Source organism: Sciurus vulgaris, assembly GCF_902686455.1.
Source record: "Sciurus vulgaris genome assembly, chromosome: X".
NCBI lineage: Eukaryota > Metazoa > Chordata > Mammalia > Rodentia > Sciuridae > Sciurus > Sciurus vulgaris.
The window spans coordinates 48,726,117-48,753,183 of record NC_136471.1 but is presented as its reverse complement, the minus strand read 5'-3'; the positions used below and the strand labels follow the sequence as shown (position 1 = coordinate 48,753,183).

Sequence of the window (27,067 nt, the reverse complement as noted above, 5' to 3'; positions counted from 1 at the left end):
TCTTTTACCCAGAAGATAAAATGAGAATAAGTTGTTCATACTCTCCACAAGTTGCTTTCTATTTGTTTTGTGAATGTAAAGATTCTTAAAAATGTTATACATATATATATGTAAATATATATATTTCATACTGAAGATGTTCTTATTTTTTATTTGATTATTTGATTTAACATTACATTTTTCTGATATCTATATCTATCTATCTATCTATCTATCTATCTATATAAGAGAGAGAGAGAGAGAGAGAGAGAGAGAGAGAGAGAGAGAGAACCTTATTCTTATAGGTCTAAGACATTCTTTCTGCTATGTAATATTCCACTCAAAGAATGAGTCTCCATGTATTGTTTAGACAACTGTTGATGGATGTTTTGGTTTGTATTTCTTTCATGAACAATGTTACAATGAATATTATTATAGATGAGTCAGGCCATGTGCCCACATGCCAGATATTCTCTAAAATTACTTGTTACTCAAAGTACAATCCTTTAAATAGCAGCTTCATAATTGCTTGGTTTATTAGGGTTCTCCAGAGAAACAGAACCAGTAAGGGGTGTGTGTGTGTGTGTGTGTGTGTGTGTGTGTGTGTGTGTGTGTGTGTGTTTATTTTAAGGAGTTTGTTCATGAACAAATGGAGCCTGGAAAATCCAAAATCTGCAGAGAAGTCCAGCAGACTGAACACCCAACACACAGCTACAATTGGAGAAGTCCAGGGCAGTATGTAGCAGAATTCTCTCTTCTTTGGGGTAGGCCAGTCTTTTCTCCCTCTAATATCTTTGGAGGAGGTTGAATGAGACCCATCCATACTATGGAGGGCAATCTACTTTACACAAAGCCTGCTGATTTAAGTGCTAGTCTCATCTAAAAATAAAACCACAGAAATATTCAAAATGTTCAACCAAATATCTGAGAATTGAGTATTATCACCTACACAAGTTGACATATAAAATTAACTATCTCAACTGGATCCTGTTACAAATGTAGATTTTTAAGGCCTTGCCACAACCTTCCCAACCCCCAGAAAGTGGTCTTCCTACCACTTCATCACCACCTTCCTTTGATGCAGGTTAAGATGCAAAGAACATCTAGACACTTTTTCCAAGTTCTTATATTCTGGTGGGGGTGGGGACTAGTGTCTAACAGTGACTGTTCTAAGACTCAGTTTCCTCCCTTTGCATATCCACTGTGGGAGTGAAGGGTTCATAACTAGGCTCTAGTTTCCTCCAATACAGAGATTATGGGGGGTATAATCACAAGGGGTAATGTGTGAAGGGGAATTCTATGTGGAGGGGAATGATACCATTAAAGTCTTCTAAGGAGCCAAGTAGGATGAATGGGACCCATGTTTACAATGATAATTTGCAGTTAAGCATAGGGCTGAGGGTTGGAGCTATGGGCAGGCATCCCAGGAGTATGGGGGTCAGTTCAGAAAGAAATTTGGGGTCCAAGTGTTAGGAGTGAAGAGTAATAACCAGGATCCAGAGGAATCCTGAAGAAAGGCACACAAGTTAGTTGGAGATGAGTTCTCAAAAAGGGCATCATCAAGGCCACTGTCCCTGGTGTTCCTGCAGTCACTACTGGATCCCCTTCCCCACAGAGGCTCCTGGGCCCTGATGGATCATGGGAAGGGGTCCACTATCTCCCCTCACATGTAACCTTTGGAAGAGGTGCACCTTGTTGGAGGTGTCCATGAACTTGATGCTTTTGTACAAGATGGACGGGAAGGGAAGTGACATGTGGGAAACAATACCACTTACAGAGCTAAGCTCATGTGAGTTCTGTAGTCTCAGCATCCTTTCCACCTCGGCCCTAAGCAGACTGTTCAAAGACCCAGGGAAATGAACAGAGAAGCTGTAGATGGAGCTTGCTGGCCATAGCTGCCATTTGCTGGCCCCTATACTAATCAGCCCTCCTACCAGACCCTGCACACAATTAACCCATAGATTTCAAAATGTCAAGAATAAAAGAAAATCATCACTACAAAAATTGGTAGCATAAGTGTGACTATAAACACCTTTGTGTCAATAAATTTCATAACTAAAATTGAATGAACATAACAGGGTATCTGCATTATGATTCTCCATGTAAAATAGGTGCATAAATGTGCATGCATATGAACAGATGAAATTGTTGGCAAAAAATGAATATGCTGAAGCAGATGCTCATAAACAATGTTTAAGAGTACCTGCTGTCCCCAAACCACAAACTTCAGCAACAAAGTTGTAAAACTTAGACTTTGACTCATCATTTACCCTTACAAGAAATGACCTAAGGGAGCATTTGTAGACACAGAAGTGTGTATGTGTGTGTGTGTGTGTGTGTGCATGTGTGCGTGCGCGTACATGTGCGTGTATGTGCGTGTGTGTATGTGCATTTATACAGCAACCCACCTGGGGGGCACGTCAGGGTTAGCCTTTGCTTGCCTGCTGGCATGGGCCAAAGGCAGCTGTGGGAATTGTCAGGCGGATGAGTGGAAGGAAACCCTGTTGTCTGATCTGGCTAGGGAAGGAGGTGGAGGGTGTGGAAGCCTGATGGTGTAGAGAGAGGAAGTAGAGGGGCCGTGCCATGGGTCCTGCCTACAAGGGAACCCAGGCAGCCGAGAGAGCCTGAGTTGAGCCAGACACTGCGATTGGTAATCCCACAGGAGAGCATCTCTGTTCCTCCCTATGAGGCCAATTATGTGGTGTAAATTTTTGCTCCTAATGTGAGAAGACTGAGGCTTAGTAAGTTATAGGAGCTTGGCTCTGACCATTGGGGTCCTATTTGGAAGAACAGTTGTCATTATTATCCTTTATGTAATGCTGACTATTGCCTCATTATTTTTCAGAAATCCACCCTTCAATATATGGCTCCCTAATGTAAACATACATCAAGAATCAAAAAGTGGCCGGTGTTAGGAAATTACTTCTGCCAAACACCCAAGAAGTGCAAGCAAATATTGCCAACTGGTGGTAATTCACCCGTGTCATTTATAGGATTGTAACTTGAACACATTGTACTGACATTATTTTAATTTAAAAAATTATACTTGTTTTCTAAAGTGCAAACCTTTCAGAAGTGTAAGATGGTATGTTCAACACTTGTGTGGAATTTGGAACTTCTAACTGCCATTCATTAGGAAAGTCTCACAGGACCACAATGTTGCTGCTGTTATTTAGAAGTGAACACACGCGGCTAAAGTCACTCAAGATCATGGACCTAAGCACCTGCTGTCAGCTCTGTGAGGCATGCATTGGGTAGACATACTGACTCTTCCCCTGCAGGTGCTGACTTGAGACTCTTCCAAGAGCACCTTCAGGAAGGGGAGAGGGTGGAAAGTTGGGTAGGGAGACTGATGGAAGTGTGGGGAAAGCCGTGGAAAAGCTCATTTTCCATTTAACTATGTGCACTTCACAAAGGTGAACATGGTATGGTCTATGAAATGCTCATCTTATTAGGAATGAGAAGTAAAATATGTGAGCCCTCACTTACCTATCCTGGACAGCCAGGATAGCATCCCTCACAGACCTGATATTGGTGTTCTCTGTTCATGTTCTTGAAGGGTTTCAGTCACTTATTTTCACATCCAAATAACAACAACAATAGCACAGAATCTCACATTGTGGCCAGTTCTGTGGGACCTTTCCCCATGACTGGGAGTGAGCAGTTTCAAATTTCAGGCACGTGTTGAACCAAATTTATTCTCTACACTTCTGCTGGGAGCAGGGGTACACAAGGCCTTTCAGTCCTGACCCCACTGGCTCATGTCTAGGCCAGAGAAGAGCAATCCAGGGCACAACATGTAAAGTGCAATATCAATCTTTATTATGAAAGTAAATAGTCATCTTCAATGGGGATAACAGGACAACTCGACCTTTGGAAGAATATGTCAGGTAGCCTACGAGTTAACTTTGGCTTCTTGGTCAGCCAGATCCCCAATGCATCATGAGTATGGCCATAAGTTGGTGACAGAAAAACAATGATGTGGATGAAGAGGAGGACAGCATTCGAGGGGTCTTTTCAGGGTAACTGTTTGAAGGCCTCTTCTGGGATCTTGCCCTCAGTCTGGAGGAAAGGAGTTGGAACGTCAGAAGAGCTAGATGCCCTTAGTTCCACCCCTAAGCCACCTAATCTCTACTTTCCTGAAGGCCCAGAGATATCCATCTTTTACCCACTTGATTCCCAGGCCTCACCTGGAGCATAATGAAGACCTGACCAGCTCTGGTATAGTTCCACTCATTGTCCTCAAGGCACCTGGGGTGGGAGAAGAACAGGTGATCTCCATTACTACCATAGTACAGACATGGTGGCCACAAAATGCCACCTCTTAACCTATGCTGCACCTGTGCCAGAACAAGAACCACTGTAATGATGAAGAAAGATCTTGTGAAAAACAAAATGTCTGTCACTAATATTTAGGCTCACCAGAATTCGAAGCAGAAAAATAGGGGTGTTCATAATAATTAAGGACCTCAATCATACTGATAAAGAAAAGATGCTCAAGAAAATAACAAATTGAACTTCAAAAAAAATTACAATCACTTTACAATTGTAGATAAGACATATTTACTGTTTTCAGGTATAAAATTCAATGGTTTTATAGCATATTCACAAGACTGTGTGATTTTTTTCACCTAATTCCTCAAAAAGAAGCACTTTTTAAAAAAATCTTTCACAAAGAAACTCTTAACTGTTAAAGATAACTACTCCCTCTTCTCCCAGAACCTGGCAGCAACTACCTCTGCTTTCTATTCTGGACTTTCAAATAAGTGGAATTGTACAATATGTGTCCTTTTGTGACTGGTTTCTTTCACATACTATGTTTTTGAGTTTCACCCATGTCATAGCATGTATCAGGACTATATTATTTTAATGATTGAATAAAACTCCACTGCATGTATGTACCACATTTATTTATCTGCTCATTAGCTAAAAGACCTTTGGGTTCATTCCACTTTTCATCTATTAGAAATAACTGCTAGGAACATTTGCATACAAGTTTTTGAGATAATATATGTTATCATTGCTCGTAGTATATGCTTAGGAGTGGGATTACTGGGCACTCCATGTTTAACATCTTGAGGAACCACCAAAATGTTTTAATGACAACAGATACACTTTTATGAGATTTCAGTATTCCTGCAATTTCGCCAGCATTTATCTTCTTTTTCAGCAATTAAAGTCATCTTTGTGTGAAGCAGTATCTTATTATAGCTTTGATGTGTATTTCTCTAATGACCAATGATGCTGAGTATGTCTTTATGTGCTCCTCTTGGTCATTTGTATATCTTCTTTGGAGAAACAGCTATTCAAATGATTTCCCCACTTTCAAATTAAGTATTTGTCTTGTTATTTTTTTTTTGAGTTGTAAGTGTCCTCCATATATTCTAGATAGTAGTATTTATCAGATAAGCTACTTCCAAATATTTTCTCCCTTTCACTGGGTTGTATTTTACTTTCTGGATATTGTCCTTTAGTGCAAACAACTTTTTAATTTTCATGAAGATAACTATTTTTCTTTGGTTGCTTGTGCTTTTGATATCATATGTAAGAAACTGTTGTCTAATCCAAGGTCATCAAGATATAAAGTTATATTTCCTTCTCAGAGCTTTTCAGTTTTAGTGTTACTTTTAGATCTTTATATTTGATCCTCTGAGTCAATTTTGTATATGGTATGTGGTAGTGTTCAAAATTTGTCTTACAAATTGATATACATATAAATATCTCTTTCTTCACCAAATAGATGCACAATTTGTTGAAAGGAGGATTCTTCATTTTTTCATACTTCTTAAAAAATCAATTCACCATAAATGTCAGGGTTTATTTTTAAATTCTCAATTTTGTTGCCTTGATCTACAGGTCTATTCAAATGCCAGTATCATGCAGTCATTTTTATTTTTATTTTATGTTTTGCAGTGCTGGGTATTGGACCCAGGGCCTCTTTTATGCTACACAAACACTCTCAGTGAACTGCACCCCCAGTTCACCATGCAGTTTTGATTACAGTAGTTTTGTACTAAGTTTTGAAACAGGGAAGTGTAAGATTACCAGTTTTCTCTTCTCTGTCAAGACTATTTTGGCTATTCTGAGACCATGTCTTGAAGTCAGGCAGCATAAGGCCTCTTGCTTTTTCTTTTTGCTCAAAATGGCTTTGGCTATTTGGGTTTGTGTGTGTGTGTGTGTGTGTGTGTGTGTGTATGTGGTTTCATATAAATATTGTAATTGTTTTTTTCCAGTTCTGCGAAGAATTCCACTGGCATTTCAATAGGAATAACACAACAGGAGTCACACTGAATTCATAAATTGCTTAGGGTGGCACGGACATTTTAACAATTTTGATTCTTCCAATTCATGACATTGTATGTGCTTCCATTTACTTTGTTCTCTCCAATTCCTTTCATCAATGCTTTATAATTTTCACTGTAGAGATCATTCGTCTCTTTGGTTAATTTTATTTCTAGATATTTTAATTTTTGTAGCTATTGTAAAAGGGATTACTTTCTTGATTTCTATTCTGTATAATTCACTATCAGTGAATAGTAATGCTATTGATTTTTATGTTGATTTTATATCCTGTAACTTTGCTGAATTCATTTATTAGTTCTACTTTTTTGTTGAGTTTTTGGGGTTTGCTACATATAAGGACATGTCATCTGTAACTGTGACATTTTTATTTCATTTTATTCCAATTTTATCTCATTTTTAATTATTTCATTTTATTTTTATTAACATATATTAATTGTACCTATTAGTAGAGTTCAATGTAATACTGAACACATACATATTTTATGTTTCAAAGCTAATTTATTTATTTGTATTGGTACATATTAATTTTACAAAGTGGTGGATTTCATTGTGGCATATTGGTGTACATCTACATAACATGATCAATTACACTCCCTAATAACTTCCCAACATTTCATCTTACCTTCCTCAATCCCCTTCCTCTACCCTACTGGTCTCTCTTCTACTTTCATGGCATCCCTATTTCCTCCCTCTAGTTTCCACCTAAGAGAAAAAACATGATAGCTTTCTTTCTGAGTCTGACTTATTTCACTCTGAATTATGATCTCAGTTCCATCCATATTCCTGCAAATTACATAATTTTGTTCCTCTTTATGGTTGAATAAAACTCCATTGTGTATACACCACATTTTCTTTACCCATTCATCTGTTGACAGATACCTAGCTTAGTTCCCTAACTTGGTTATTGTGAATCACACTACTATAAACATGGGTACATATACATTTCTAGAATATGCTGACTTCCAATTCTTTTGAATAAATACCAAGGAGTGGTAAGGATGGATAATATGGTAGTTCTATTTTTGATTTATTAAGGAACGTCCATATCCATTTCCATAGTGGCTGCACTAGTTTACATTCCCACCATCAGTGTGTAAGATTCTATTTTAACTATATCCTCACCAGCATTTATGGTAATTTGCATTCTTGATGGTTGCCATTCTAACTGGAGTGAAATGGATTTGATTTGCATTTCCTCTATTGCCAAAACTGTTGAACATTTTTCATGTAATTGTTGGCCATTTGTACTCTCTTTTTGAGACATATCTGTTCAGTTCATTTCTCAAATTTATTGTTTTTTTTAATATTGAGATTTTTGAGTTCTTTGTATGTTCTATATATTAGTCCTCTGTTGGAGGAGTAGCTGGCAAAGAGTTTCTCTCATTCAGTGGGTTCTCATTGTTTTCTTTGCTATGCGGAAAATTTCAGTTTGATGCCATCCCATTTATTGATTCTTTCTCTTATTTTTTTTTTTTTTTGCAGTGCTGGGGATTTGAACCCAGGGCCTTGGGCTTGTGATCATTCTCTTATTTCTTGAGCTATAGGGATCCTATTCATGAAGTCTTTGACTTCACCTATGTTGAAGTGTTTCTACAGTTTTTTTTTCTTTTGACAGTTTTGAAATTTCTGGTCATATACTTAGAGAATTAAGACTATTTACATCCAATGTTATTATATACATATAACATTATATATGTTATATATACATATAACATTATATCTTATATACAGATATATGTTACTTCCTGTAATTTTGTTTTATTTCTAAGGTTTGAATCATTCCTAATTCTCATCTGATTATTTATTTTTCTCATGTGATTTATTCTTTCTCCTCCATTCTTTGTTATTTTTATCTTGCTCTTCTGTGTTTAGGATTCTTTGAGTATGTTCTACAATGCTGGATTAATAGTTATGAACTCCTTTGGTTTATGCCTTACCTTGGAAGGTTTTTAAATTTCTTCTTTGACTTGAATAAACTGACAATTAAGTATTAGAGAAAGAAAAATTTCCATTAAATGATATAGGGCATGAAAAGCAAAAATATAAAGGAAGTTAACAAAAAAGGCAGAGGAAAAGGCAGAAGAGAGACTGAAACATAATGTGAGCAGAGACAAAAAAAAAGAGGAGAGAGTATAACAATGAGAAAGAAGGCAGAAGAGTAAAAGTAAGGCAGAAGAGTAAAAGTTCAATTAACACACTGAAACATTAAAAATACATAAAATTGGATTAAAGTATGCAATATCAAATAATGTGGGAAAACCTGTGAAATCAACACAGAAGAAAATATCATTGAAGTAAAAAACTTGCATTAAAGATTCTAAAAATGCTCCTTGCTGAGTTATTTAACATGGAGTGATCTCTTACTGGGGGTATATCTCAGATCCAAGGCAGAGGTGGGTCCCACAGTTCCTTGGCATGTCTGGGCATCTAATAGCTCTTTGAAGGGTTAGAGGAAATGACCCCTAATTATTTGTGGTCTAGAATTGCTCATTCATCTTGATGAATTGACTGCTTTATCATTATATAATAACCTTCCTTGTCTCATTTTAATGCTTTTGACATAAACTTTGTTTTCCCAATGTAAACATGTATATTTCTCCTTTATTTTGGCTTCTATTTGCATAGAATATCTTATTCCATTCTCTTTCAGTCTATATGTGACCTTATAGGTGAAATGAGTTTCTTTTACGTAACATGTGGTCATTGTTTTTAATCTGTTCTTCCACTTTATGTCTTTTAATTGGAGAACTTAACCCATTACTACTCAATGTAATTATGGATACTTAAGTTCTTCCTTGTTTTCAAGTTTTGTTGTAGGTTTTCTTTCTTTCTTTCTCCCTCTATTGTAGTTTTCTTTGGTGGTAAAGTGAATTTACTGGTGTATTTTGATTCCTTGCTTATTTTTGGTTTGCGTCTTTAGATTTTTGTTTTGTAATTACCATAAGGCTCACCAAAAAAATCTTCTGATCATATCAAGCTAGCTTGAATGACAGCAATTTAACATGAGCATAAGAAAAGAAAAAAAACAATGGAAAAAGAACAGGAGAAAATACATTCACAAGAAAACTCTCCCGTTGCATTCCATTCCTCCCCATATTTTAAATTTTTATACTCCATTTTTATATCTTTCAATATTATCTATCACTTACACATTAATATAATATTATTTTTGAATATTTTGTTCAGTGTAAATGCATAGATATGCAAACGATATGTATATGTAGATATGCAATCCTGCAATCTTGTGGAATTTTTAAATCAATGCTGATAGTTTCTTAGGGTTTTCCTCAGGATTTTCCATATGCAAGATTACACTGGCTGAACATTAAACTGTTTAAAAATTTCTTTACAAATATCAGAATAAAATTAGGATACATTTTTAGGAGCCCATTTTTTGGGGGAAGTAAAATATCCCAATACTTATTTTTCTTCATTTTCTGCTAGTTTCCATTATTCACTCACCCAGTCTCCAGTTCAACCCATTCCTGTACACACCCACCACTCACTTCTGAGACCATTCAAGTTTCATCCCAGACTGTGTAGAGAAAACCTTCACCATTTCCTGCTGCTCTTGGGACAGGGTAGGCATGGAGGTGGAACACAGTGCAGGCATTGGGATGGAGAAAGAGCTCTGGATCTCATCAGGGCTGGCATTCCTCACAATCAGCTCATCATTCATGATGCATATACTGGAGGAAAAATGGACCATCAGACAACAGAAGAGATGGACAATCTCCTTCTAAAAACAATCCTATACTCATGGCTACTCAGTAAACAGATTCTTCCCATATCCCTACTATGCCTGGCTTCCTTGTCTGGTAGCTTCTATCCCTCCCACACAGCCCACTTTTGGAGGGACTATATACCAGTTTGATGAGATTTTTAGACTTAACCTCACTGCATTTATTCTGCGTAACACTCTAATCCCCATTTTCAGGGGAAGACACTGAGTCAGAGACAAGTCATGTGTCTTGACCAATGTTATTTAGGTAGTAAGTGTTGAGGTCAGAAAGAGGACATGGTATTCTGACCCCAGAATCAATGCTCTTAAACACTAGGTTAGACTTATCCTTGAATCAATCTGACTTTCCCTAATATTAAGAATAACCTGAGGACTGCACTATCACATTACTATATTGTGGGCCACAGGTTGGCATGTTTCTTCCCACCAATAATTCAGCACTTACCTGGAATTGCTAGTAGGAATAGCAATGAAGGTCCGAGTGAAGGCATGAACACATCCTTGAGACTTTCCTTCTGCTTCAAGGACAATGAACAACAATACCCCTTTAGAGTTGCACATACTTCACAAACACAAACAACATTCTTCAATCAAGGTCTTATGCTAAAAGGGAACAGACTCAGAAAATCATTTACTTGGAGTTGGGAGGCATGAAAGGAATGGGGAGGACAAAAATTGGAACAATGAACTCCCAGTGATAAGTCCTATCACATGTCAGGCCCTGTGAAAATGACTTCAAAAGTTCACTTGATCCCTGTCTCACATCTACCTGACAGATTGGTTCTATTAGCTCCAATTTGCAAATGGGGAAGCAAAGAGGTCAAGTAACCAGTCCAAGACCATAAAGTAAGGACCTTGTGGGAGAGCCATCAATCCCCACCACTGGTGTCCCTAACACCTGAGCTATGAGGCAGTCATGGATGATGTTCAGACCAGGAGGGTTTGTGGGAGAATGTGGGCAGGAGAACACAGAGGGAAGAATAGGAAGGAAAGACCCAGCATCAAGAAAACTTGGGAAGTTCTGAGAAGGCAACCACTCTGAAGGGAACAATAGGGGATCTGAGGAGGGGGCTGTGTAGACACTCACCTTCCTTGAACACCCCATTCACAGAGAAGCAGAGCATTGTTTCCTGAAAGGGGAGAATGCAGGAGCTCAGGATTCTGCTTAATCTTCTACCCACCTCCATTCTTCTGCTCCTGACTCAGGGAGGAAGCAGGTGCTCACCGTCTGGAACCACATATCTACCATAAGGCAACTGAAGTCATGCTCAGTTTTGGGCAACACACTGAGGTAGTCCACAATGTCATATTTTGTGTGTTTCAGCAGCTGTCTCCGCATATCTGTAGAAGAAAGAGAAATGAAGTTATGGGTAACACCACATCCTGGCCCTTGGTCCTTATAATTGTCCCCTATAATACCCCTTTATGCTGCCCAGTCTTCCCCTTCTTACACTTACTGGAATCCTTGAGCTTCTTCATATTCCTACTATACTTGAAGTACTTGCACAAGCTATTTCTACAAGAAAAAAAGGAACAAGAGGGTGGTTCAGCCAGTGTGAGTAGTTCCAGAAACTCATATGTGTCTGTGAGGGGGTCACACTGCCTGGGACCAGAACTTTAACTATGATACTCACGGGGCTGGGTCCTTGGGGTTGAAGGGAACGGTCAGGGAGAAGCAGGCCTCATCATGATAAGCACTAAGTAGACCCTGTCGATCTCCATAATCATAGATCAAGTAATACCTATTGAGGAGCAAAGGAGACAGGCTATCTCTATGGCCTAGTCCCCAAATGAGACTCCTATAAAACTCCTATAAGCAGAACTGTGCTAAGGTAGCCCAGCCTGTCCCAGGCCTCCCCTTCATCAAGGTATCCAGAGAACTTACTCCTGCAGAAATTGCAGAACTAGATTCTTTAAGATCTCAGATCCTTTATAGCTTTCCTGGAATAAAAGGTCATTTTAGACTCTGTGGTGGATAAAGCCTCCCCCGCAACACCCCCATTCCTCTTCGTCCTTCTTCCTCACCTTGCAGGGTTTTATTAACTTGGGGGCATCAAGGTCAATGACAGTTGCAGTGGATAAGTCCTGGCCATCCTTGAGAAGGGAAGAGGAAGTCAGCAGTGCAGCTCAGGGTGGTGGCACTGCATGGCCAAGGAGATGAATAGGCTCAAGGGGGAACAAGGGCCAGAGGCCAGGTATACAATGGCCCTGGAAATTCCATGGGTGGGACTGCACTGGGTGTCTGCATCATGAGCTCCTGGGAGACTCGACCTTTACATGCATCCCGTGGGTGGGTGTGCGTGTGCATGCACGTGTGTTCTTCCCGGGGAAAATGTCCACGCCAGGGAGGATCCATGTCCTCTAACATGGAGGATTACGTAGTGCACACGTAATCTAGGCGAGACCCACAAGGCTTGGGGGCAGTGGGGGTCACATAAGTGAGGAAGAGGGGAGGAGAACAGAGGTAAGCACTTACCAGGCGTAGCAACTTGGGAAAACAATCCTGGATGGCGCTGTGCAAATGAAAAATCTAATGAAGTGATGTGACAGTTGGTTGTGCAGACTCTCTCCCTGTTGCTCTCCTCCCTCTCCTTCCCCTGGGTAGCTCCTGCCTACACTGCCTGACCCCCTTGTCCAGGGCCCACGGAAGGCTCTGCAGGGAGCAGGGGACAGGGTGGGGGCCCGGGGCTCTGCTACCATGCTGGGTGTCCAGCATTCTATGAGGCACGGCCTGGCCAGACCAAGACCAGGTCATCCCCCGCCCCCCAGGACAGGATGCTGGGGCGGGGTGGGGGTTTGGTGAGTGAGGCAGGGAGGGGAAGGCAGGGGTATGGCGACTGAAAGGGAGTCAGGGCAGGGGCGGGAGAGATGGGGAAAGAGGAATCAAAGCAGAGGGAAGGGGAAGATGCTCTACCCTGGTGCGGGAGGTCAAGGCGGCAGTGAGAAGAAACCGGCTCCCCCACCGCAGCCCACTCCTTCACCTGCCCCTGGTGGCCCTGGGGCCCGCCCGAGGCAGGAATGAAAACATGCACCTGCTGGGCTGGGGCCTTTGCCTCCTGTGTGAACCCAGAGCCGGCCAGATATGGGAAAAGGAGCCACCCCCGGGGCAAGAGTCATTCTCAGAACCAGGAGTGAAGGGTCAGGCCCCAGCTCAGCAAGGGAGGGAGGGTCTGTGGCCCCCACTTATGGTCACCAGGTTCCCTCCTGATGGTCCCTGTGCACCTGTGCCTGTCTGAGTCGGTGCCTTGCCCGAGGAACCATCTTGACTTGGGCTACCCAGGTTCCTCTGAGGGCCCAGGTAGGATGATGTGATGTGGAGCGAGGGAGGGAGCCGCAGTGTCCCCGAGAGGCCTGCCCTCCTGCCGCTGCTGCCGCTGCCTCCCCCGCCCATCCTCCTCCTCCTCTTCTGCCCTCTGCCTTCCCCTCCTGTCTTGGGAAGCCCTCTGCTCACTGGCAGTGGCCCACTTCTGGCTCCTTGACTCAGGGACCCACATTTCTCCCCAAGGAGAAGACAGTTCCCACCAGTGGCCTAGAGGATCAGATGTCATGATGGTAGCCACCCAGGGCCTCAGTCCTCAGCACGGGGCATGAAAATCTCCACGTCAGCCTGGGACAGGTGGGGGACTCTTTGGAGCAAGGGAAGAAGGGCCACTCCTAGGCGAGGGGAGGGAAGCCCAGCCCCATCTTGGGAGGGCTTGCTGGAGGAGGCCAGTGCAGAGGGGAAGGAAACACAGTGCAGTCCAGGAGAAAACGGGGAGCAGATCGGAGGAAGGAAAGCAGACCTGTGGGCAAAGCTGAGGGACACAGACAGAGGAGAGGGCACGGCCTGTGGTCCTTCCAGAGGACCAGGGCTGCATCCTCCTGCAGACGGGGACATCAGGGGCAGCTCAGGCCCCCGGGGGAAACAGGTACCCTGGAAGGGTGAAGGGCGTCACCAGGCATTATTTACCTTACATAGGCAGACTGGTCTGGGAAGGCACTGCACAAGGGGTTCCCTTCCAGCCACAGCTCTTCCAGCTTCAGCCCTTTCAGCTTGTCCAACTCCGTGGAGGTCCTCAGCTGAGAAAGATGGGGAGGGAACCAGGTAAGGAGACCCAGGGAGAGAGGGACACCTGGGACCCTGCACCCCAGCCCCCGGGACCTTCACCCACACCCACAGCTGCCTTTGTCGGCCTCTTGCCATCACCCTGCTGTGCGCTACCAGCTGCCCTCAACCCACATTTCATCTGGCTCTCTCTTCTCACCTCATTTTTGGAGAGGTTCAGGATCTTGACTTTGGGAGCCTTCTCTATGATGTCAGACAGGCCATCCAGCTGGTACAATTTGTTGTTTTGTAAGTTCAAGGACAACAGCTTTTGGGGAGGAAGCATTAGAGCAATGGTGACTACCCAGTACCTGTGAGGCACATCTTCTCTGCACACCATCCCTCCTACCCCATACCCAAATATTAGCCCTAGGCCTAAGGTCTCACCTCAGGGAAATCCCTTTCAATGATCTGCAGGGTGGCAAACATGCAGTTTCTTCGATTGAGAATCATGTCAATGTCATGGCCCACCAAGTCTTCAAGAAGCCAAGATAAGGGAATCAGAAGGCTAAGACGGGTCCAGCTGGGCCACTGCCAGCACAAACCCTCCCCCAAGTTGTCATCCCTATATATTCTCCCAGGAAGATCCCTCAGCCCTCATCTGCCCTAGGATTACTGTGGTCAGCAATACCTGAGTCAAAACGGAGCTTCTGGAGGTTGAGAACTTGCTGGGAGACATCATATCGTTTGCTCATAGTCAGCTGCAGAGACAGAGATGGAGACAGCAGCTCTTAGTCTATGGGGATGGTGGTGACAGAGACATCAGGGGGAGGGAGAACAGGTGTTTCTGAGAAATGGGCACATAACATGCTTTGAGTCTGCACTACCTTTAGTTGCTCCATTTGTTCGGGTGTGAACTTATTCTGCATAGAGTAGGGTACAGCGGAAGCATTGACAAAGACAGATATCTGTGAGAAGGAGAAGTGTGGTAAACACCAGAACTTCTAATCCTACAGATGACAGCCAGTCTCTAGTCCATCCTCCCGCCTCAAGACAACATGATAGAGGGAAAGCCCCGAACACACACCTTTCGGTTATCCTCATCACAAATCTTGTAGCTAATATCCTTCAACGCAGAAGCAGTTTTAACATCCTGGACAAAGAACCGGGCCTGATTTCTGATGTAGTGGAACTACAGGAAGCGAAGGCAGAAGCAATGTGTCACATGGCAATGGGCCCTGCTGAGCCAGGCCTCTCCCCCTCCCCTGGGCCACTCTGCTGACTTCACCATCCTCTCTTACATCAACCGGGGTGAAGGAGACACTGCAATGGCTCTGGATAGAATTCATTAGCCATGCCTTGTCATAGTTTCTCCCATATGGAATCTAAGGGTAAAAAGAAGGAACAGGAGAGGAGAGAAAGAGAGACGACAACATGGAATTAGTTGAGAGAACAGACCCAGCCAAGTGTTATTTTCTGACATTCTACCTACCTTTAAAGTACTTCTAAAGGGACCACTGACATGATTCCTTGTTTCTGTGCCAAATATGGATTTCTGAAACCTCCTTTCTCAGAAGCTCTTTGCCAAATAACCAATGTATGATGTTTAATGTCATCTTCCTTCTATTAGTTTCCAGAATAGCCTACTTAATGCAGACCTTTCTGAGACACTCACTGTGACCTTGAACCAGTTTCCAATGGCTTCTCCTTGTGTGTCTTCTCCCATTTCTCTTTCTTCAGGTTTTGTATCTTTCCACACAGTAATATGGATTTGCTCTTCATTACGCCATTTCCCTCTCTTCTTGTTGCGGCGGGCGGCTTGAGTGCTGACAAAGGGAGAGAAGGAGGGTGTCCATCAATTTTAAGAAAGTTCTACACCCTTTGCCCTCACTGATACCAGGGTCACAATGAAGACTGCTCCACCAGTATGTTACTTCCACTGTTCGTTCTTCGGTTTTCCATGAGAGGAGGAAAAAAAAAAGTCCACAGAGAATGAAAGAATGGCATTGTCCCAGGGGCTGCTACCTGCAAAGCAGGCCGCTTCATCACTTACTCTCTTATTGTGGGCTTTGTGTACATACCTTATCGTCACATTTCGATCACCCTCCTGGAGTTTTGAAGGAAGCAGTTCATACCCAGTATGCACATAATGAAAATTCCTCCTGCCAAGATTACCCTGGGAAGATTTCCCACCTTTCTTTTTTCCTCCAGCAGCACTGCTGTCATCATTGTTTTCTGAAACTGGGAATAAAAATACAAGTATTCACTTAGCCTGATATTCTCCAGTTTCATCTGTTTACCAGCAAATGACAGTTTCATTTTTCTCTATTGCTGAGTAGAATTTCATTGTGTGTGTGTGTGTGTGTGTGTGTGTGTGTGTGTGTATACTGTATTTTCTTTATTCATTCATCCACTGATAGAAACCCAGGCTGGTTCCATAATTTGGCTATTGTGAATTGTGCTGCTATAAACATTGGAATACCTGTATCTGTATAGTATACTGATTTCAGTTCTTTTGGATGAATACTGAGGGGTAGAATAGCTGGGTCATAGGATGGTTCCATTTCTAGTGTTTTCAGGAATCTCCATATTGATTTCCTCAGTGTTTGTACTAATTTTCAATTCCACCAATAATGTATGAATGTTCCTTTCTCCCAATATCCTCTCCAGCATTTTCATTTATTTTCTTGATGATTGCCATTCTAACTGGGATGAGAAGAAATTTCATGCAAAATGAAATAAGCTAAACTAACTCAGAAAGTCAAGGGTCAAATGTTTTCCCTCATATGTAGAAGCTAGAGAGAGTAGAGGAATATAAAAGTGGGGAATCTAAGCAAATTTGAAGGGAGATCAGTAGAGGAGAGGTAGTGGGCCAAGAGGGAGGGAGAATGGGAGAGAAAGGGGAAGAACTAGGGAATAAAATCAACCAAATTATGCTATATGGAGGTGTGAGCATATCACAATGAATCACAGTTTCATGTATAATTAAAATGCACTGATAAAAAATATACACATGTAAATAAATAAAATGAAGGCCAGAAAAAATACAGGAAGGAGAACAAGGTGATGGAGGAAGAAGGGAAGTGGTAAGTCCTAGGGGATAAATTGGAGTAAATCACGTTATGTGCACATATGACCATGTCACAATAAACCCCACCACTATGTATAATTATGATATACTAATAAAACATAAGAAATATAAATTTAGGGATACATAAATAATCCACTTACCACATCATGGGCTAACATGGAAGAAGGGCAAGCAAAGTGTCAGCCTGCCCCAAGGACCAATCCGCACACCCCCAAAAGCATACTCCTCTGTCTGGCCAGATAGGAGAGCCTTATCTCACAGGTGAGGCAATCAGAGGAGACACTGTGCAAGAGGAAGCAACTCTGTTGGACCTTTTAAAAAGTGGAGCAGGATTGATAAGGATCAGGGGTGAGCCTGCCCTTGGGTTAGGCTAGACACCATCCGCACACTAGGCAGCTGCCCTACGCTAGCCTTCTCTGAGGCTTCTCCAGCCACCAACACTTGCTGGGAGGCAACCTCTGTCACTCGCCGGATCCAATCTGCCACTAGATCTGACTATGAACAATCAGCTAGCCGAGCTTCCTTTGCTGGTGTAGTAAAAGCTTTAATGAGTGTTGGGAGGAAACTGAGCCTACTCCACTGTCCCTGCCCCTTCCACCCTCACCCTCAACAATACTCAGCTTGAAATATTCAGGGCAAGCCTTCCCTTTGCACAACCTGAAATGCTTTCAGTCCAGGACAGGACTCTTCCTAAACTCGACTCTTCTGTATTAAGGGTCTGAACAACAGACAAACTGGAATGAGTAAGCTTCAAACACTATTCCCAAATGTTTGGGGATTTTCCTGTTATCTTTCTGTTCATTCTTTCTTTTTCTTTTTCTTTTTTCTTTTTGTACTGGGAATTGAACAACAGGAGCACTTAACCACCAAGAAACATCACCAGCCCTTTTTATTTGTTTATATATGTTTTTGAGACAAAGTTTCCCTAAGTTGCTTAGGGCCTTGCCAAATTGCTGAGGTTGACTTTGAACTTGCAATCCTCCTGCCTCAGGCTCTTGATCTACTGGGATTATAGGCATGCTCCACCACACCTGGCCACCAGAGTGGTTTTTTTTTTTAAGAGTACAAATCAAATATTTTCATTCCTCTGTTCCAAATCCTGTAACAGGGGTTTGGAGATCATCAATATGTTCAAAAGTTGTGAGTCCAAAATGGTAATCAGAAACGACAACAAAAGGGAACCTTACTGGTGACATTTGGAGAATGCCAGGAAATCAGCTCATTTCCATGAAAGTTTGTAAATAAAAGGAAAACAGTGGATATTAAACTGAAGATTAACAAGGCACTTGGTCCAGATATGGAGATCAGGCAGAGTGTGAATTGTTTTGGAGCACATTATTTCATAGATAACAGCACTGAGGGGGAAAGTGAAAAAGTGAGCTAGAAAATGTCTAGAGCTATAACCTCAGGCAAGGTCCTGTGTTGGGAACCACAGGGGACAGTGAGCATGTGATAAAAATCCACTGGGGGCTCTGTCTGACAGAGATGTTGAAGACAAAGCATAGGGAGGTGCACATCCACTTATTGAACTCTATCATCCCAACCCAGTCCCTGGCTCACAGCCCTGCTGCCAGAACCAAAGGCGCTAACAGGAGTATGATAAAGGAGATAGAGGCTCTCTGCCTGGGTCTGTCTGGATCCCCCTCAGGTGGAGCCTCCCACACAGAAACACTAGTGAAGATCCTTTCTAACATGGTGTGTATTCCTATGCTATTTCTTGTGTAATTTTGGAATACATGGCAACTTCATCCTGCTGTGGTATGGAAAAGCAGAGTAAGAAGGAAATTGCACTTGCCCAGTGCCAACCAACACTTGCACAGTGTTGGACAGACTTTAGGTTTGATTTGACCTCCTCAAAGAAATCCTGCAAGAATTGTATTCACGGTCCTTTTTCAGATCATGAACAATAAGCTCAAAGACATGAGGAACGTTTCCATGGATTTCTAGCCCAGCAAGTGGAGAACCAGTATTATGTCCTCAGGACCTTCTGGTCTGCCTCCACAGCCTGGGTGCTTCTCCAACAACTGCACTATTATTCTTAATGGTGAACTTCCAGGTCTCAAGGAAAGATTTCTAGGAGCAGGTAAGAGGTGTGGTTTTGTGCTAGTCACTCCTTGGGGTGGGAACCAGATGTTTTGTGTTAGGTGGAGATAGCAGTCTTGGAGCAGATGAGAGGAATCTGTTTGGGACATAGGTTTGCAGATTAGGAGTCACTTTGGGCTGGTAGTGTCTGGCATACAGTAGGACCCTAACTAATATTTATTTTATGAGTGCATATTATGTAAATTTGGGATCCACAAAAGCACTTTTGAGAAGATTGCATACATCATGGGGCTGGGCTATAGCTCACTGGTAGAGCACTTGCCTCACACATGTGAGGCACTGGGTTTGATTCTCAGCACCACATAAAAATAAATATTTTGTGTCTATCTACAACTAAAATTATTTTTAAAAAGACTACATACATTACACCTGTTTATGTCTACATCTGTTTGTCTACCCCAAATTTTGGCTGCAGTGTTTCATAACCTGTTTGGAAACTCGCACACACTGAAAGCTTTAGTTTGTAAAATTAACATTTTTGTTAGTGCACCCACAAAAATAGAACTAAGTAACTCCCTATAAACTAATGCTAAAACTACAGCTTTGATGATATCAGAGAAGGAAACATTTGCAAACAGTGTTGACCAAAATGAAGAGAGGCTCTTCCTGAATCCAGAAAACATACCTTTCTGGACACATGGTGTGTGTAGGAAGAATGTTCTGGACCCACAGACATGTCTGTGGTCACTTGGCTTCATGACAGACATGAAGGACCGTCCTTGTCACAGAGGAAGGAAAATGCATGTGTGTGTGTGTCTGTGTGTGTGTGTGTGTGAGTGTGTGTGCATGTGGACTCATGGGCATGTATGAATGCTTTGTACAATGTGCTTCTATATGTAGGTTACAGATATGTACATTTCAAATCATGTTGGTAACTGCACTGCCACACAGAACTGGATCTTATTGCATAATTTATTTTTATGTGTTATATATTACATATGGCCAAATTGTGTTCCTTGTTTTTTGGTACTGGAGATTGATTGAATACGGGGTGCTTAACCACTGAGCCACATACCCAGCCCTTTTTTATAGTTTATTTAGAGCAGGGTTTTGCTAAGTTGCTAAGTGCCTTACTAATCTGCTGAGGCTGGCTTTGAACTTGTGATCCTCCTGCCTTAGCCTTCCAAGTTGCTGGGATTACAGGAATGTGCCACCATGCCTGGCATGATCCTTGTTTTGAATGTGCTTTTTAGTGCTATTTTCTTTAATCTTGGTATTTTTTAAAAAATATTGGTGTTTTAATATTCAGTTTGTTTCTAACTAAGAAAGTAATAGAGTTTTCTGTACCAAAATATAGTAGAGCAAAAGCCCATAGTTTAGCCTGGGTTAGAGAACATCCCTATTGGAGAAGGCTAAAAGACATAGTGGAGCACAGCTTGGGCTTCAGAGTAGGCTCAGGAGTTTGAGTCACTGCTCTACAGTTTCCCAGGAAATGCACATGCACATTTTTAAATGTAAGGGTTATTTTCTCAAGAATAATAAATATTTACACCTTTACACATTTGCACTAATCATGTGTGACTAATTTCCTAAAATATTTAACAATACAGTAGTCATTCTTATGCTTTGACAAAGACATTTCAGTTTTTTAATTCATGATGCAAAATATTATCTGCCTAAATAAATCCACATGATTATATTGCTGTGCTTTTCAGGTTCTTTGAGAAAGAAGGATGATGATGTCAGAGATTGGCTGATATTGTCAAGAGAGGAGTAGAAATGATTGTCCTTGGAATGAAGTATAGATGAGAAAGAAGGGATATGAGTACCTGACAAAGAGAATGAAAAGGCCAAGAGATGGACATACAGGTCACAAAGACAAGGATTAGTGTTGAAAAGACCAAGAAACACTGAGAAAATCTCAGAGGAAGTGAATTCATCCTGGAGATATGCACTCCTCTGAAAAACTTCCTTTCCACACATATATTGTCTGTCCCTGTTATTTCAAGTTGAACCCCTGAGAAACAATGTTTACTGATAGGTCTTGTGGTCAGAAAGCTTGGGGTCTCAGCAGTTGGTTCCAGTCACCAACTCACCACTGCTCTCAGGACTTTGAATGAGTCCTGTCCAGTGCTCATTTCAAATCCAACAGTCATATATTATTGGTTATGGACATAGGGTCTGGGGTCAGATTGATCAGCATATGAATTCTGGTACAGGATTCTATGCTCCAGAGCAAGTAACTTTGTCCTCAGTGTCACTCAAAGTATTTTTGGTTTGGGGGGGTTTGTTGTCATTGCATTTACAGGGTTATTTTAAAAAGTACATAGGTTAACATATGGAAATAAGTGGAAGGCACCTGAGGAAATGCCTGTAACCTAATGAGCACTATCAGTAAGTTAGCTATTACTAGGTCAAGTACTTGGTACAATGTCTGGTGTTTAGTGAGGGATACATATGTGTTCACTGCATGTCCTTTTATTAGTCATCCTGGCAATGACAAGAAAACCAGATGGGTGAATAGGGCAGGTTTCCATGACAGCTATTGATATATTTTACAAAATTCCAATAGTAAATTGTGGGAAGCTATCCTTATTTAGCAGAATCAGACTAGGTTGGACCATGGGACGCAGATGCTTAGCTTCTAGGAACTGCCAGGAAGCATGTGACACTGCATGGAAGTGGTTCCCTGTCTCCTTCTGGAATATTCCCCCTAAGAGGATGGCTTCCCTAACTCCACCCTGTTCTGTCCATCACTGAAGAAGTTCCTCCCAGTCCTGGCCCCCTTTTCTTGTGTATTATAAATAAAAAGAGAGTTGAGTGAGTTGTTGTTGTCAGAGGCCAGACCTGGTATGGCCAGACCTGTTATCTCCCCTCTCATTTCAAAGGAGTATTGGCTCTTCTGTGTTTATTGAGTAGATAAGTTTTTTGGGTAATAGAAAAACCAACAACATCATCCTTCAGCAGTTAACCTTTTTCTCATCCACGTGGGATGTGGCAGAGAGGACCCCCACAGTAAATCATGGTGGCTGTCATAGGAAATCATCTGATATACAGATTGAGGGAACCAAAATTAAAAAGCACAAAGACTGAAACAAGTATGGGAAAGGATTAAGTTGAGGGCTTACCTTCCCATTTCCAATCTTTGGGCAAAAAAATGTATGGCTCAGGTTTAAGTTGTAGACTACAAGAAGCAGGAAAGAATATTCATCACACCACATGATACCAACTGCAGAGACAAATGTCAGTTTATGAAACTGTATATTATGGCATGATTTCTCAGAAGAGAAATGAGGCTTTTCACATTTAATGGGACTTTCAGTATTTGTGTGTGAACATAAACATGAAGAAGTCAGGAAAATGAACACGTGGAATGTCAACTGTGTGTATGAATGGATGGTTATAATGCAGAATAGTTATGCTTTCATATCTATGATTTACTTGTATAAAAGCATGCTGATGGCGAAGTAGAGGTGTTACCAGGTGCATAGGGGTACACCATTCCTATGGACCCACTGTACAAAATAATAGAAATAAATTTTTATATGTGAGTATCTTTTCACTGATAAAGAAGCTGCATCATTTAGGACACCCAACTCCTGATGCCAGGTGCCTCACTTATAAAACTCAGGATTAGGACTAAATGCCACCTCAATCATGGTTTACAAAAAAGAAAAAATCACAACCCAAAAGGTTTTCAGTTATTCTCCTTGGCTCCATGCTGACCTTGATATGCTTCAGATTACTACATATTAGTTTTCCTGTTATAGAGATTCATGTAAGTGGAATCATACAGCCTCTCCTGCTTTGTGTCTGGCTTCCTTAAATTGGCATAATGTTTTGGGAACCATCTGTACTTTTGACTTGTTACTGCTGAGACATATTCCATCATATAGGGAGACCATAATTTGTTTACCCCTGATGTTGTTTTAGTGAAGTTTGAATAGGGAGAGAAATTAGATCCTTTTGTTCCAGTCATCTTTCTTGGACAGTCTGTACTATTTTATAATGGTTTTAAATTCATCCTTTTCATTCCTTTATCTCTCTGGGGAAATACTGTCTCAAGGCCATTCAGCTTTTCCCATGCTTTCTAGTCCCTCTGTGTGGATCTCTGCATTTGTTGTTTGTGCCATCCCTCTCTTGCTGACTCTGACTTGTGACTGTCTTTTGCCCTGGGCCTGTGGAACCTTGGCTTTAATTCAGTCCCTGTTCTGGCCTTGCAAGCAGTTTAGCTTCATTTCAGACCCAAATTGTGTTGGTCTGTGCCTTATTGCTGTGATTTCCCATTTCCTATCTCTTTTAAAAAGACATTTTTCTCTATTTCCTCCATGAAAAATGTATTTGGGTTCCATTTGCTTCGTTTTCCAGTGCACCTGTACATTTAATGGAACATTATTATTCTAAACCAGAATTATAAAAATTTTAAACTAAATATTTTACAATACCTGAACTCTCATCATTCAAGCTGTTCAGGTGATTGTCAACTTTGATTATACCTTACAACTTCTTAGGGAGTCTGAAAAAATCATCGAGATCAGGCTACATCCAGAACCCTTAAAGAAGAATTGGGTCTGACCAGACAAGCAATTTTTAAACTTTACACATCAGGTACTGAGGTGTGCAACTGAGGTTGCAAATGATTGTGAAGAAGCCTCTGTTTTGGTTTTACACTTGCCAGAAGATTCTTGGAATGGCTGCCACCACGTTTTGCTGACTTCCACTAAGTGTTGTTTTGAAGGTCTAATGAGTCTATGAGCTTAAAGCCAGGGTTAGTGAATGATGGCCTGTGGGCAAAATCTGGCCTACAGCCTGTTGTTGTGCAGCCTGCAAGCTAAGAATGGCTTTTACATATTTAACAGGTTGGAAAAATGAAGAAAATGATTATTTTCAGACATGTTAAAATTATTTGAATTCATTTTCGTATCCAAAAGGTGCACTGGATCCCAGCCATGCTCATTCTATGCCTATGGTTACTCTTGTTCTACAATGGGAGAGCTGAATAATTGTAGTCGGGCCCAAATGGCCTGCAAAGCCCACTCACAATCCAGTCCTTCTCAGGACAAATTTGTTGAGCTCTGGCTTAGAGCAAGCTCACAGTAACTCTGGTAAATGGCCATGGATCTCTTTGGCTAAGCCAAGAAAGATTTGCTGGAGTCTTGTGTGACTTCATTGTAGGATCTTCTGTAGTAATCCCTTCACTCAAGGCATTATAGGATAGGTGTGGAAATGGAGTAAGGGATCACAACTCACCATCATGATTGTTCAATTCCCCAGAAGTCATTTCATTTTAAGTTTCTTTTGTGTATTTTTAAATTATATCTTATGGAGAAATATTTTTTATATTGTATTTATTTTTAAATGGATCAAACACAACCTATGTTAGTATGCTTTCCATTGCTGAGATCAAAATAACTCATAAGAAAACTTAGTCATGGAAAAATTTATTTGAGCTCACAGTTTCAGAAGTTCAGTCCATAGTTGGCCAACTCCCTTGTTCTGTTCCTGAGTTAAGGCATAGCAAAGGAAGCAATTAAGAATGTGAAGAGAGAATCTACCGAATGGGAGAAAAACCTTTGCTAGTTACTCCTCAAACAGAGGATGAATATCCAGAATATATAAAGAATTCAAAAACTTAACACTCTAATTCATGGCAGAGCATGTGGCAAAGAAAAGCTTTCAGCTCCTGACAACCAGGATGCAGAGAGAGCAAGAGAGGAGCCAGAGTCTAGATATAATCCAAGAGCATGCTCCCACTGATCTACTTCCTTCAGCCACATCCCACCTACCTATAGGGAATAGAGAATAAAACAATAATACTATGGATCAATGAAATGAAGAGTTGGTTCTTTGAAAAGATAAGCAAGATTGATAAACCCTTAGCCAAACTAACTAAAAGATAAAAGATAGAAGACCCAAATTTATAAAATTAAAGATAAAAAAGAAAAAGCGACACAGATATCATAGAAATCCAGAGTATCATTAGGGACTATTTTAAAGATTTATACTCCAATAAATTAGAAAACCTAGAAGAAATGTGTACATTTCTAGACATAGGTGACCTGTCAAAGTTGAATCAAGAAGGCACAGAAAACCTAAACAGACCACTAACTTGCAACACAAAGCAGTACTAAAAGGTCTTCCAACAAAGAAAACCCAGTACCAGATGAATTCCTAGCTGAATTCTATCCAATCTTTAAAGAAACACTAATGCCAATGCTATTCAAATTATTTCATGGAATATAAAGTGATGAAACACTTTCAAATTCATCCTATGAAGCCAGTATCACTCTCATACCAAAACCAGATAAGGACACATCAAGGAAAGAAAACTATAGACCAATATTCCTGCTGCACTTGGATGCAGAAATCTTTACTGAAATATTAGCAAATTGTAACCAACAACAGATTAAGAAGCTTGTACATCATGATCAAGTTGGTGTTATTCCAATTTGCAAAGATGATTTAGCAAATGCAAATCAATAAATGTAATTCACCACAGAAAAAAATTAAGGAAAATAATCACATAGTCAATAGGTACAGAGAAAGCCCTTGACAAAATTCAGCACCCATTCATGATAAAAAAATAACACTGAAGAAACTAGGACTGAAAGGAACTTAACGCAACATCATAAAGGCTATATACAACATACCCAAAGCCAAAATCATAGTGAATGGGGAAAAACTGAAAGCATTTCCTTTAAAAACCTGGAACAAGACAAAATGTTCACTCTCACCACTCCTTTTCACTATAGCATTGGAATTTTTTTTTCAGAGCAATTAGGCAAGAGAAGGAAATAAAAGGGATACAAATAGGAAAGGAATTGCCACTTTGCAGATGATATGATCCTATAACTAGGATCCAAAAAGTTCCACCAAAAGACTTCAAGAGGTAATAAACATTCAACAAAGTAACAGGTTACAAAATCAACATACAAGGCTCAATAGTTATCCTGTACACCAATAATGAATCAGCGAGAAAGAAGTCAGGGAAACAATTCCAATCACTTTAATCTAAAAACAAAACACCTAGGAATAAATCTAACTAAAGAGATGGAAGACCTCTATAATGAAAACTATGGAACACTGAAGAAAGAAATTGAAGAAGACACAAATGGAAAGACCTCTCATATTTATGGATAAGCAGAATTAATAGTTTAATATTGCTAAAATGGCCCTGTTGCCAAAAGCAAGATAAAGATTCAATCTCCTTCAAAATACCAATGACATTCTTCACAAAATTAGAAAAATAGCAGTCCTAAAATTCATTTGGAAGAATATAAGTCCCAGAGTAGCAAAAGCAATTCTATTCCAAAAAAGCAATGCTGGAGTCATCACAATACCTAACATCAAATTTCACTACAGAGTCATAGTAACAAAGGCTGCATGGTACTGGCATAAAAACAGACATATAGATCAATTGAACAGAACAGAAAACACAGAGACAAACTCACACAGATACAATCATCTGATCCTTGACATAGATACCAAAACATACATTAAAGACAGCATTTCTAACAAAAGGTGCTTGGAAATCTAGTTTTACATATGTAGAAGAATGAGAGTAGATCTTTTCTCTCGCCCACTACAAAGTGGATCAAAGACCTATGAATTAGACCAGAAACTATGTAATTCCCAGGAGAAAATGTAGGATCAACACTCCAGCATATTGGCACAGGCAATTACTTTATAAAGAGGACTCCTAAAGCTAATGAAATAATATCAAGAATTAATAAATGAGATAGTATCAAATAAAAAATTTGCATAGCAAAGGAAGCATTTAAGAATGTGAAGAGAGAACCTACCAAATGGGAGAAAACCTTTGCTAGTTACTCCTCAAACAGAGGATGAATATGCAGAATATATAAAGAATTCAAAAACTTAACAC

The 27,067-nt window shown here is 40.8% G+C and overlaps 1 protein-coding gene across 1 annotated transcript in view; it reads right to left on the bottom strand.

Moving 5' to 3' along the window:
- Positions 1–3,996: 3,996 nt before the first annotated feature.
- Positions 3,997–27,067, bottom strand: part of LOC306651090 (nuclear RNA export factor 2-like) — a gene marked incomplete at both ends in the record, with an annotated part of 37,974 nt that continues 14,903 nt past the window's right edge. Inside the window, 20 exons of the mRNA XM_079123614.1 lie at positions 3,997–4,041; positions 4,170–4,230; positions 9,789–9,971; positions 10,470–10,542; positions 11,112–11,154; positions 11,250–11,365; positions 11,482–11,540; positions 11,659–11,766; positions 11,910–11,965; positions 12,050–12,118; positions 12,501–12,537; positions 13,974–14,083; positions 14,269–14,376; positions 14,496–14,584; positions 14,740–14,809; positions 14,936–15,016; positions 15,136–15,240; positions 15,350–15,433; positions 15,724–15,874; positions 16,130–16,289. Coding sequence (XP_078979740.1) covers positions 3,997–4,041; positions 4,170–4,230; positions 9,789–9,971; positions 10,470–10,542; positions 11,112–11,154; positions 11,250–11,365; positions 11,482–11,540; positions 11,659–11,766; positions 11,910–11,965; positions 12,050–12,118; positions 12,501–12,537; positions 13,974–14,083; positions 14,269–14,376; positions 14,496–14,584; positions 14,740–14,809; positions 14,936–15,016; positions 15,136–15,240; positions 15,350–15,433; positions 15,724–15,874; positions 16,130–16,289 — 1,808 coding nt within the window. The remainder of the gene's footprint in view (positions 4,042–4,169; positions 4,231–9,788; positions 9,972–10,469; positions 10,543–11,111; positions 11,155–11,249; positions 11,366–11,481; positions 11,541–11,658; positions 11,767–11,909; positions 11,966–12,049; positions 12,119–12,500; positions 12,538–13,973; positions 14,084–14,268; positions 14,377–14,495; positions 14,585–14,739; positions 14,810–14,935; positions 15,017–15,135; positions 15,241–15,349; positions 15,434–15,723; positions 15,875–16,129; positions 16,290–27,067) is intronic.